General features: G+C 41.1%; 1 protein-coding gene across 1 annotated transcript in view; it reads left to right on the top strand.

Moving 5' to 3' along the window:
• The window catches only part of LOC126484136 (nucleoporin SEH1), a 154,858-nt gene extending 142,550 nt beyond the window's left edge, over nt 1-12,308 (top strand). The window contains exon 8 of the mRNA XM_050107517.1: nt 11,948-12,308. Within this exon, the coding sequence (XP_049963474.1) occupies nt 11,948-12,119 (172 nt within the window). The 3' untranslated portion in view covers nt 12,120-12,308. The remainder of the gene's footprint in view (nt 1-11,947) is intronic.
• The last annotated feature ends 1,209 nt before the right edge of the window (nt 12,309-13,517 follow it).

Genomic DNA, 13,517 nt, shown 5'->3' with positions numbered 1-13,517 from the left:
TTGACAGTCTGCAAAATTTATATTTCTTCTCTATGAACTTTAATTCCCTTTCCAAATTTCTCCTCAGTTTTCCCTGCTACTTGCTAAGTGTTGTGAGTAACATTTGGGATGGTCTACAACCTTGCCCAATTTTTTCTCAACTTCTGCTCTCCTTTCACAACCTGTGACTCGTCTAACTGCCATCTAGTAACTTTACAAGTTGCACATAACCTTTCACTTTCTGTATTTTATCCTGCTGCCTTAAGAATTTCAAAGAGTTTAGTCCATTCAACATTTTCACTAGAATTCTCCATATTGAGAAATGATATAAATTGTAGATTTTGCTTTCTTCTGTCTCTCTTTAGGATAAGTAAGAGGGATAAGTCAGTGTCAGTATTGCTGTGCATGTCCGTACATACACTGACAGAAAAAAGTACCAACTCCCAGGAGGTGTTGTGTAAGATACATGAAAGTTGGCAGGTGTTTCTGCATCTGAAAGATGATGCATGTTAAAATTTTTCTCTAGGAGCATAAGATTGGCACTTGCAGTGCCACAATGAGAATGAAAATCAGATTTAATTTAAATATGCGCTGTAATGGTCATGAGCATTAGTTGGATGTGCGAGTTGATGTTGGTCAAGAATGCCTTTAAGATGATGAAGACACCATTATCAGCAGCTCACTGAGTTTGAACAAGATCATGTATTATGGGTTGAGGATTCCCCTTCCACAATATTGCAGAAAGACTTCGCAAGAATGTAGCCACTGTGTACGATTGCTGACAGCAGTGGTCACAGGAAGGTTGGGCCTGGACAGTCAAGTGGCACTACCGAGAGGGAAGACCGTTATTTTTGGTATATGGCTGTGGTGCAGCAGCAGCAATTTGAGCAGCAGTTGTCACCACAATAACAAAGCAAATTGTTACAAATTGGTTACTTCAACTCTGAGCTAGACACCCTGTAGCCTGCATTCCACTAACCCAAAACCACCACCATTTGCGACTTCAGTGGCTCATGCAAGAGCTCATTGGAGGTTTGACTGGAAGTCTGTTGTGTTTTCTGATGAAAGAGATTTCTGTCTCAGTGCCAGTGATGGCCATGTGTTGGTTTGAAGGCGGCCAGGTGTATGCCTGTAACCAACATGTCTGAAGTCTAGACACATTGGACCTACACCTGGAGTTAGGGTCTGGGGTGCGATTCTGTATAACAGCTGAATGACTCTCAAGGGTATCCCATACACACTGACTGCAAATTTGTACCTCAGTCTTTTGATAACACATGCTATGCTGCCATTCATCAACAGCACTCCAAGGGGTGTTTTTCAACTGGATAACACTTGCCCACATACCACTGTTGTAACCCAACATGCTCTACAAACGGTTGACATGTTGCCTTGACCTGCTCAGTCACCAGGTTTGTCTCCAATCGAGTATGTATGGGATGTCATCAGACGACAATTCCAGTGTAATCCACAACCAGCATTAGCCGTTCCTATACTGACTGACCAAGTGTAACTGGCGTGGAACACCAACCCACAAATTGACATCTGGCACCTATGTGACGCAATGCATGCTCATTGGCATGCTTGCATTCAACATTCTGGTGGTTACATTGTTTATTAATGGGCCAGCATTTGAGATTTGGAACGATTTTTCTTGTGCTTACTTTAATCTGTGATCTAGCAGTGTTACGTTCTAAAATATGTCACGTGAACAAATGTATTCCCAAAATACCATTACACTACATTAATTATTTTTTGGTAGTGGAATTTTTTTTGTCACTTTATTTCTGGAACTGATCTTCTCCAGTTCAACTTATACTGGCTTTTCCCATTCTTATATAAATAATTCATGTCAGCACTTTGCATCCATGATTTATTAAACTGATGTTTCAATAATATTCACACCAGTTAGTACCCGCTTTCCTTGGAATTGACATTATTATTTCATTTTTTAAGTTCGAGGGTATTTCACCTGGTTCATATCTCTTGCCCTCCCCTTCCCCCCCCCCCCCCCCCCCCCCCCCCCCCCCCATGAACGATGGACCTTGCCGTTGATGGGGAGGCTTTCGTGCCTCAGCGATACAGACAGAAGTACTGTAGGTGCAACCACAACAGAGGGGTATCTGTTGAGAGGCCAGACAAATGTGTTGTTTCTGAAGAGGTTCAGAAGTTGCAGGGGCAGCAGTCTGGATGATTGGCTGATCTGCACTTACAACATCAACCAAAACGACCTTGCTGTGCTGGTACTGTGAACGGCTGAAAGCAAGGGGAAACTACAGCTGTTATTTTTTTCCGAGGCCATGCATGGTTAAATGATGATGTCACCCTCGTGCGTAAAATGTTCCGGAGGTAAAATAGTCCCCCATTCAGATCTCTGGGTGGAGACCACTCAGGAGGACATCATTTTCTGGAGAAAGAAAACTGGCATTCTACATATTGGAGCATGTAATGTCAGAACCCATAATTGGGCAGGTAGATTAGAAAATTTATAAAGGGAAATGGATCAGTTAATGTTAGATATAGTGAGAATTAGTGAAGTTCGGTGGCACGAGGAACAAGCCATTTGGTCAGGTGAATATAGGATTATTAATACAAAATCAAATAGGAGTAATGTAGGAGTAGATTTAATAATGAATAAAAAAATAGGAGCGCAGGTAAGCTACTATGAACAGCATTGTGAATGCATTATTGTAGCCAAGATAGACATGAAGCCCATGCCTACCATAGTAGTACAAGTTTATATGCCAAGTAGCTCTGCAGATGATGAAGATATTGAAGAAATGTATGATGCAATAAAAGGAATTATTCAGATTGTTAAGGGAGACAAAAAATTCAATAGTCCTGGGGGACTGGAATCGATATTAGGAAAAGGAAGAGACAGAAAAGTAGTAGATGAATATGGATTGGGGGTAAGGAATGAAAGAGGAAGCTGCCTGGTACAATTCTGCACAGACCATAACTTAATTGATGCTAACACTTGGTTTAAGAGTCGTTAAAGAAGGTTGTATATGCGGAAGAGGCCTGGAGACCCTGGAAAGTTTAAGATAGATTATATAATGGTAAGACAGAGATTTAGGAACCAGGTTTTAAATTGTAAGAGGCTTCCAGGGGCAGATGTGGACTCTGACCACAATCTATTGGTTATGAGCTGTAGATTAAAACTGAAGAAATTGCAAAAAGGTAGTCATTTAAGAAGATGGGACCTGGATAAACTGAAAGAACCAGAGGTTGTAGAGAGTTTCAGGGAGAGCAATAGAGAACGGTTGACAAGAACAGGGGAAAGAAATACAGTAGAACAATAATGGGGAGCTTTGAAAGATGAAACACTGAAGGCAGCAGAGGATCAAGTAGGTAAAAAGAGGACCGAGTAGGTAAAAAGACGATGGCTAGTAGAAATCCTTGGATAACAGAAGAGATATTGATCTTAATTGATGAAAGTAGAAAATATAAAATCACAGTAAATGAAGCACTCAGAAAGGCATGTCATGGAAAACCAACCCCAAGCAAAGAAGGGAAAGCAGAAAGATTGAAGGAGTATATAGAGTGTCTATACGAGGGCGATGTACTTGAGGGCAATATTATCGAAGCGGAAGAGGATATAAATGAAGATGAAATGGGAGATATGATACTGCGTGAAGAATTTGACAGAGCATTGAAAGGCCTAAGTTGAAACGAGGCCTTAGGAATAGACAACATCCCATTAGAACTATTCATAGCCTTGGGAGAGCCAGCAATGACAAAACTCTTCCATCTGGTGAGCAATATGTATGAGACAGGCGAAATACCTTCAGACTTCAAGAAGAATATAATAATTCCAGTCCCAAAGAAAGCAACTGTTGACAGTTTAATAAGTCGTGGTTGCAAAATACTAACACGAATTCTTTACAAATGAATGGAAAAACTGGTAGAAGTCGACCTTAGGAAAGATCATTTTGTATCCCGTAGAAATGTTGGAACATGTGAGCCAACACTAACCCTCTTTTATTTCAGAAGATACTTATTTTAGAAAGTAAGTTAAGGAAAGGCAAACCTACGTTTCTAGCATTTGTAGACTTAGAGAAAGCTTTTGACATTGTTGACCGGAATGCTCTCTTTCAAATTCTGAAGGTGGTAGGTGTAAAATACAGGATGCAAAATGCTATTTACAATTTGTACAGAAACCAGATGGCAGTTACAAGAGTCAAGGGGCATTAAATTCCCTCAGTGGTTGAGAAGGAAGTGAGATAGGGTTGCAGTCTATGCCTGACTTATTCAGTCTGTATTTTAAGCAAGCAGTAAAGGAAACAAAAGAAAAATTTGGAGTAGGATTTAAAAATCCATGGAGAAGAAATAAAAACTTTGAGGTTTGCCGATGACATTGTAATTCTGTCAGACAGAGCAAAGGACCTGGAAGAGCATTTGAAGGGACTTGACTAGAAGAAGGAATTGGTTGGTAGGACACATTCTGAGGCATCAAGAGATAACCAGTTTAGTATTGGAGGGATGTGTGGAGGGTAAAAATCGTAGAGGGAGACAAAGAGATGAATATAGTAAGTAGATTCAGAAGTATGTAGGTTGTAGTTATTTGGAGACGAAGAGGTGTGCACAGGATAGAGTAGCATAGAGAGGAGCATCAAACCAGTTTCTGGCCAGAAGACAGCAACAACAACAACAATATATCTCTTGCATACCAGGTGGAATAGTTTTGTCATGACTGGTTCTCCCAAAGACGTGAGTAATTCTGTGGGAATTGTCTACTCCAGAGGCTGTGTTTCAACCTAAACTTTTCAGTGCTCTGTCAAATTCTTCTGACAATATAGTATCTAACATCTCATCTCCATCGAGTTCCTCATCTCTTTCCATAATACTGTCGTCAAACTTCTTTCCATGTAGACCTTGAATATATTCCTTCCAGCTTCCTGCCATCCCTTCATTGCTTAGTACCTGCTTCCTGTCTGAACTCTTAATATTCATACAGATTCTTCTCTTTTCTCTAAAGGTTTCTTTAATTTTCCTGCAGCCAGCACCTGTCTTTCCCATAATCTTGTAAGCTTCTACACTCTTTCATTTCTCCTGCAATTCCTACATTACCATGTTGCACTTTCTGTCAATATTTTAGAGGTCTGGTTTATGTTTTCACATGATGGCGAGGACGGTGTGCTATAGCTGAGGGCTTCCACAGCTGTAGTTATGTACACTTTAAAATGCAGCATGTATAGTTCTGGACAGCAAGGCAAAGATCATCCATGGTCACTAAGAATTACATAAACAAGCCCACTGAGGACATACTAGTCCCTGATGGATATTGGAGTAATGTTCATAGTGCAGCGCAGTGCGGCATATTGAGCTTGCAGTGTGGTATGATGGGCAGCATTATGATGCCATGGCATGGAGATGGCATGCAGATGGAGCAGTGTCCATAGAACATATTTGGCTCACAGTATGATGCAGTGAGTCACATTATGGTGCTATGACTTGGGATGGTGTGGCATTGAGATAGCTTGATGCAGAGCTGGTCCAATGCACACATGGCACAGAGGGATGAGAGCATGGTACGGAGATGACACAGCATGAAGACAGTTCAACATGAAAATGGCTCAGTGTGGAGGAAGGGCAGCACAGTGGTAGATGGCTTGACTTGGAGGTGGCATGAAAGTGGTACAGCAGTGCAGATACAAGCCTTGGGCTGTGAGATACAGTTGGCTCATGGCCCAGAACTGAGAGAGTGAGTGAATGCTGCCTGCTGGAGGTGGTGTCAAGCTGTGAATATCCAGCAGGCAGAAGAAGGATATCTGTGGGAGTTTGATGAGCATGTGGCCTGCTTATGGAAGCTAGTCTCGTGATAGCAAAGCCTCTGTCTGCTGATGTGCACATTGCTAGGGAAAGCATGGGACTGGTGGTGCATGGGACAATTGGTGTTTAAACAAATTATTTATAAATGATACCACGTCTATAACATGTGATGCCTGTGTGATATTTGCAAATAATTTCCAGCAGAGAAATGCCTACAGTCCAAAGGTAGGCAAACATATAGGGTGCAGGCAGGCATTGTGTTGGAAGTAGCCAGTGGATGGCTGGATGTAATAATATGTATTTCCTTTTCCTGCTATACATGCTGTATTTTTATATTTTCCCCGTGCATCAATTAAATTCAATATCTTGTGTGTTATCCAAGGATTTCTGTTGGGTATTGTTTTTTTTTTTCCTTTTTTTTCTATTTGATCCTCTGCTACTGTCAGTATTTTACCTTTCAACTTTACCAATTTATCTGCTATTGTATTCCTTTCCCCTGTTTCAGTCAGTTGTTGCCTAATGTTTAATATGAAACTTTCAACAACCTCTGGTTCTTTCAATTTATCCAGGTCCCATCCCAGTCCATATTCCCCTACAATGTTTCCTTCTATCGAATTACAAATTTAAAAACTAGTTATTTTTGTGAGTACAAGCAGAATTTATATATACCTTAATCTTTTTTGAGGGTCTTAGTTAAAATTTTAATTTCAGTTGCTTGTTATATGATGGTGTAATTATAAGAATATATTGTTTTTTTTACATCATCATCAAATATAGTTTGAATGCTAGTACTGAATACATATCCTCAGCTAATTGATATTTCTGGATAGTGTATTATGCAAACACTTCTCACTGTCCTTCAGGCATTACTCTACAGTGTGGCCTGCTGCTTGATGTAAAAACATGTACATCCACATTCTGTTTCGACATACTTTACGTTTTTGGATGATATAACCCTTGAAAGACTTCACAAGTTGCCAAAACTATCATTGGAATAACAAGAACATGAGAAGAATAGACGGCTACTCACCACATTGAGGAGGCCCTGAGTCACAGACAGACACAATGAAAAGTTTGCTGAACTTTCAGCTTTCAAAACAAAAATGTCACTCTTCAGAAGCAGAAAACACACACACACACACACACACACACACACAGGACAGAATAGGACTGCTAGATGTAGAGTCAGAAGGCTGTGCTAAGGGAAGGAAGAAGGGGAGAGGAGAAATATAGGAATGCAGAAAAGAACAGTAGGCACTGTGTTGGAATAAAAGGTATGCATAGTGCTGGAATGTGGCAGGAAAGGCGGTGGAGGACAGTGGCCACTGAAGACTGAGGCTTGGGCAGTTACGAGAACGAAGGATACAGTGTGTGCAGAGTTCCCACTTATGTAGTTTAGAAAAGCTGGTGTTGGTAGGAAGTGTCCCGATGGTGCAGGCTGTGAAGCAGTCACTGATGTGAAGCACATGTTGGGCAGCGTGTTCAACAACTGGGTGGTCCAGCTGCCTCTTGACTACCATTTGGTGGTGGCCATTTATGCATACAGACTGCATGTTAGTTGTCATGCCACATAAAAAGCAGCACAGTGGTTGCGGCTTAGTTTGCACATCAGGTGTCTGCTTTCACAAGTAGCCCTGCCTTTGAGGGGATAAGAGATGCCTATGACAGGACTGGAGAAGTGGTAGTGGGAGGATGTATGAGGATAGGTCTTGCATCTAGGTCTGTTACATGGATGTGAGCCAAGAAATGAGGGATTGGGAGCAGATGTGGAGTAGGGCTGGAAAAGGATTTCAATGGTCGGCAGAATACCATTGTGAGAGGGCCGGGGAGGACAGTAGTCAAAACCCTGTTGGAAACTGTGATTCAGATGCTCCAGGCCTGAGTGGTACTGAGTCATGAGAACAGTGCTCCTTTGTGGGTGGACATTGGTCATGTGGGGCAGGTGACTAGAGGATCAAGGCATGAGAGATCTGGTTCTGGACAAGGTTGGGAGGTTAATTTCGGCCTGTGAAGGCCTCACCGAGGCTTTTAGCAAGTTTGGAGGGGAACTGCTCATCACTACAGATGCGATGACTCTGGGTGGCTATGTTTTATGGAAGGGTTTTTTGGTACAAAATAGGTGGCAGTTGTTGAAGTGAAGGTATTGATGATGGTTGGTATGTTTGATATGGGTGGAGGTGCTAATGTAGCCATCTTTAAGGTGGAGGTCAACATGGAGAAAGGTAGCTTTTTGGATTCAAGAGAACCACTTGAACTGAGTGGAGAAGAAGATTTTAGATTCTGTAGGAATGTGGATAGGGTGTCCTCATCCTCACTTCAAATCACAAAGTTGTCATCAGTGAATCTGAACAAAGTTCGTGGTTTGGGATTTTAGGTTGTTAGGAAGGATTCCTCTAGATGGCCTATGAATAGGTTGTCATGATTTTGTTTGCAGATGATGCCTTCAACGCAGAGGTAATTGTGGATGAGGATATAGTTGTCATGTTGACCAGAAAGGAGGTTATTGATTTGGAGTCAGTCGGGCATTGGGAAATGTAGTATTCAGTAGCAGCAGGGCCATGGGCATGGGGTATTTTGGTGTAGAGGAAGGTAGCATCGACAAAGAGCAGGGTGCAGGGTGGTAAAGGGCATGAAACTCTATAAAGTCAGTGGAGGAAATGATTGATGTCTTTTATACTGGAGGGTAGTTTATGGGTAATAGGCTGAAGGTGTTGGTCCATGAGAGCAGAGCAGAGATTCTCTCACTGGAGAGACAATAATCAGCCACAATGGGGCATCCTGGGTGGCTGGGTTTGTAGACTTTAGGGAACTTGGAAGGTAGGAGTGCGGGGTCGGGTAAGTGTGAGTGGAGAGAGAGAGAGAGAGAGAGAGAGAGAGAGAGAGAGAGAGAGAGAGAGAGAGAGAAAGAAAGAATATATTCTGTATGGATGTAAGGATTTGAGGAGGGATGAGGACCCTCTGGATTTCTGGAATGGGGTCTTTGTAGCAGGATTTGTTGGTGGTACCCGATAGCTAGCAGGGACCTTTTTCCATATAGTCCCTGTGGTTCATAACCGCAGTAGTGGAACCTTTGTTGGCAGATAGTATTATAAGGTCAGGATCAGTTTTTAGGTATTGGAGTATGGTTCTTTCTGCAGATGTAAGGTTGTTTTCACATTTCTCTCTCTCTCTCTCTCTCACCTCTGCCCTCGCCCTCCCTCACCTCACGCCCCACCACTCCCCGCACTCCTACCTTCCATAAACCCAACCAACAGAATGCCCCATTATGATCAGTTACTGTAACCCCCCATGGACAGAATCTCTGTTATCATGAACCAACACCTTGAGCTTATTACCTGTAACCTATCCTCCTGCATAAAAGACACCAAACATTTCCTGCACTGAATTTTCACAGTTCCTATTCCTCTACCACAGGCTCCCTGCTCATAACTGTTGATCCATTTCCCTGTATACTAATATCCCCAATGCCCGTGGACTTGTCGCTATTGAACACTACTTATTCCACCGTCCGAGTGACTCCAAACCTACACCCTCCTTCCTGGTCACAATCATATCTATATCCTCACTCACAGTTACCTCTCCTTTGAGGACATCATCTACAAACAATCTACAAACATCTACAAAGAAATCCCTGGTACAGCAATGTCAACCTATTCATGGACCATCAAGAGGAATCCTTCCTAACCATCCAGAATCCCAAAGCCCCCATCTGGTTGAGATTTATTGGTGACATCTTCGTGATCTGGATCGAGGGTGAGGACACCCAGTCTACATTCTTCTAAAACCTGAAAATCTTCTCCTCCATTCATTTCACGTGGACCTCCTCAACCCAACAAGTCAACTTCCATGGCATTGACCTCCACCTCAAGGATGGCTACATTAGTACTTCTGTCCACATGAAATGTAAAAGTCTCAAACAATACCTCCATTTCAACAACTTCCACCCATTCCAAACCAAGACGTCCCTTCCATGAAGCCTAGCAACCTGTGGCTGCGACATCTGCAGTGACAAGTAGTCCCTCTTTAAATATGCCAAAGGTCTCACTGAAGGCTTCACAGGCCGAAGTTACCCCACCAACCTAGCCCAGAAATGGATGTGTCATGCCTTGTCTCTCCAGTCACCTACCACCTGCGACATGCCCATTGTCCAGGGCAAGAATCACTCCTCTTGTGACTCAGTACCATCCAGAACTGGAGCAACTGAATCACATTCTCCACCAGGGTTTTGACTACCTCTTGCCGTGCCCTGAAATGAGGAATACCTATCCTCTATTGTCCCCACCCCTCCCACAGTGGTATTCTGCTGCCAACCAAATACACACAATATACCTGTCCATCTCTGCTTCCAACTCCTTGCTTCATAGCTCATAGCCCTGCAATAGACCTAGGTGCAAGACCTGTCCCAAACATCCAGTCCTGTATAGGCATCTCCTACCCCCATTAAAGACAGGGCTACCTGTGAAAGCAGTCATGTGATCTACACTCACTGTGCTGTTTTCTATATGGGCATGACAATTAACAAACTGTATGTCTGCGTGGATGGCCACCACCAAACTGTGGCCAAGAGATACCTGGACTACCCAGTTGCTGAACAAGCTGCCCAACAAGATGTGCTTCACTTCAGTGACTGCTTCACAGCCTGCACCATCTGAGTCCTTTCTTACAGCAGCAGCTTGTATACAGGTGGAAATGCTCCCTACAGTGTATCCTTCTTTCTCGTAACTGCCTGCTTCCACTCCACCTCTATGGTCTCCTTTATACCACCTGCACCTACTAGACTTTTCCCCTTCTCTACATCTCTTGTCTCCCTGTCTCTCCCACACAACACAGCCTCCTGCCTCTGCACCTAACAGATCTATCCTGCTCTCTCTCACTTCAGCACATCTTCCCCCACCTCTACTGTACTATCCCTCCTCCACCCAATGTTGTGTCCTTAGCCCCACATCAAGCCAGGATTGCAGTCCTTGTTAGACACAGGCAAAGCCTTCAGTCAGGCCTGAGTGCCCGTAGACAGGGACCGTGTGTGTGTGTGTGTTCTCTGGTTCTGAAGAACAACGTTCTTGTTCGAAAGCTAAAAGTTCAGCAATCTTTTCATTGTGTCTACCTGTGACTCAGTGCCTCCTCAGTGTGGTGAACAGCAGTCTATCCTTCTCATATTGTTGTTATTTCATCCTAGACTTTCCACTGATTAAGACTGTCATTGCATATTGTGTATGGAAATTATTAATTCTGTCATATGGAATATATAATATAACAGCATCAAAGGGAATGTTCAAGGTATTGCATTGGTTTTATACTGATACATTAATTTCGGTTGAATATGAATTTCAATTGGTCTTTCTGACAATACCTCTGTTGGCCCCCATGCTCATAGCTGTTGATATCCCACTTCAAAACAAACAATTGAAATTAAAATTTGATACAACCACCTCAATAAAAACCATAACTGGTCCATAAATTTGTCCCAAAACTTAGCTTTAGTGCAGCTGCAGTGTGCACAGACTTCATGGGGGGGAAAAAGAAAAATTAGCTGCTATGCTTGTATATAGAGATGGACTAGGCAGAAGTGAATTCTTGTCTCATAACATGGCTACAAATGGACACTAACTATCAAGCTCCTTGTAGTTGTGTACCACTTGACAATGAATAATTAGAACTTAGCTGAAAGGTCATGGGTTTTAAATGAAGTGATCCCACTCTTCACATACTTCTGTTGAGCTTGCACTGTAGCAACTGTGTTGAGTGAAGAAATGAAAACTTCATTATTACATTTTATGTGTGCATTCATTCCTGTCTCCATAAATGAAATACTGATGGATATGTCTGACTGTTTTGATCCTGCCAACTGTATGCTTTGTGTTGAAAAATCAAATTAAAGAATGCTAGGCAGTATCACTTGACTACTACATTGGAACTGTTATGTAATAAAAAAATCAAAGAATGCTAGGCAGAATCACTTGACTACTACATTGGAACTGTTATATAATAAAGTGTTAGATGTACCTTCCTTGCCTCAAAAGTTGTTATTGGTTGTGCTTTATTATTTATGTTTGAGTCTTTCAGAGCATTGGCAATGTATTGTAAGACAGAGCAGTATTATTTACATTTACTGGACTGATAATTATTGGTAGTGAAGTGCTGGCAGGGAATGTCAGTTCATAGTGTTCTGAAGTTACAATTTGATGTATTTATTTAGTTTGCCAGGAGCAGCCTCCATACGACCATCTGATGATACAGTATCCACACATTCTGGCAGTAAGTGGCAGGCACCAGTGATGAAGGGGAGATTCCAGAAGATGACTTGGCTGGGATCTGATCCCCCTCCACCACCTCCACCAGCTGTCAAGACAAGGCCTTTCAAGAAATAGACTGATATGAGTAATGATGTCTTCTACATGTCTACACCTCTTAGACTTCCACATATTATTTACGCTGATGTAAATAATATTTTATACTGATGGGAGATGCAGTACAAGTAGTACTGTTTCAGTCTGTAAGACCTCTGTATTTGTCCCACAATTTGTGAATATTTTATGACTCCTCAATAATTAAATAATAGATTTTTTTATAAGGCAAATAGCTTTAAATTTTTCATGTTCAGGATATGAGGGTCAACTGCTAAACTAGTCATCATCCTTTGACTGAGATGGACATTGTTTTCAGCAAACATATACATGTTTCTGAGAAACGTATAAAAGACTGAATTTTGCTGCTAGTATATTCAGAACTATGATACTATTTAATTTCTTCATTGAAACAGTGATTTTCTTTTACCAAGTGTAATAGGATTTTCAGACCTTTGTCCAATCTCCCACTCTTAAACACCATTAACAACTTCTTTACAGATCAATCAAATAAACATGACTACCTAGAAGTAATTATGTTTTAACATTTTGACACTATTTGTTTATGAAATAATCCTGAGTTGTTATTGTCTTATGTTATTATCTTAAACATCATCATCATTATCAGATGTACCAATCCTGCTGAAAGTCACTGTTCACTTATTTATTTCCCTAAACTTCTCAACACATTAAAAGTGGAATTATTAGATGATCTTGTAGATTTAAATGGCTGAAATATACACCAAGCAGCAAAGTAACATCAGGTTAACAATTTTGCTATATCTTAGATTAATTTTCCTACAAGCCCGTAAGGCACTTTATTTAACTAGCATGACTGTATCATTTCATCGTTGTTCACTAATGTGAAAGTATGTTGAATGTACTGGAAATGCTTACTCTTCATCCTACAAACCAAAATTCTTTTGAGGAATTGATAGTAAAAACATTAAAATTCTATTGTACTAATAGTCATATAGCGTGCTGTGAAAACTGTTACAATTTTGTTTCAAAGCATTATATAAGTTTTAATATGAAATTTCAAACAGATATACATCCACAATAATGCTCTGGAAACAGTAACTCTGTTTATTTTGAATATCAATCACTTAAAGAACTGATTATGTTCTAGGAAACAAGTGGACCTATTTTTTTTTTTTTTTCTTTTTCAAAGCTTGTGTCCACTGATAGTAGTTAGATAAGGGTGGCCATAAAAACTGTTGTATCTGAATGAGATTTATTAAATCATGTAAATATACAAATATATTGTTTCAGCTGGTTAGTGATGGATGATGAGTCAAATAGTGTGTGTATTATCAAATACCTGTAAAGTCAAAAGTTAATTTGAGTAGTTTTAGACTGCTGGTATGGCACCTTGTAATTCAGAGTTCCCTATTCATGATCTCAACTCAAAAATAAATTAAT

Source organism: Schistocerca serialis, chromosome 6 (assembly GCF_023864345.2).
Source record: "Schistocerca serialis cubense isolate TAMUIC-IGC-003099 chromosome 6, iqSchSeri2.2, whole genome shotgun sequence".
Lineage (NCBI taxonomy): Eukaryota > Metazoa > Arthropoda > Insecta > Orthoptera > Acrididae > Schistocerca > Schistocerca serialis.
This window is presented reverse-complemented; position numbering and strand designations above follow the sequence as displayed.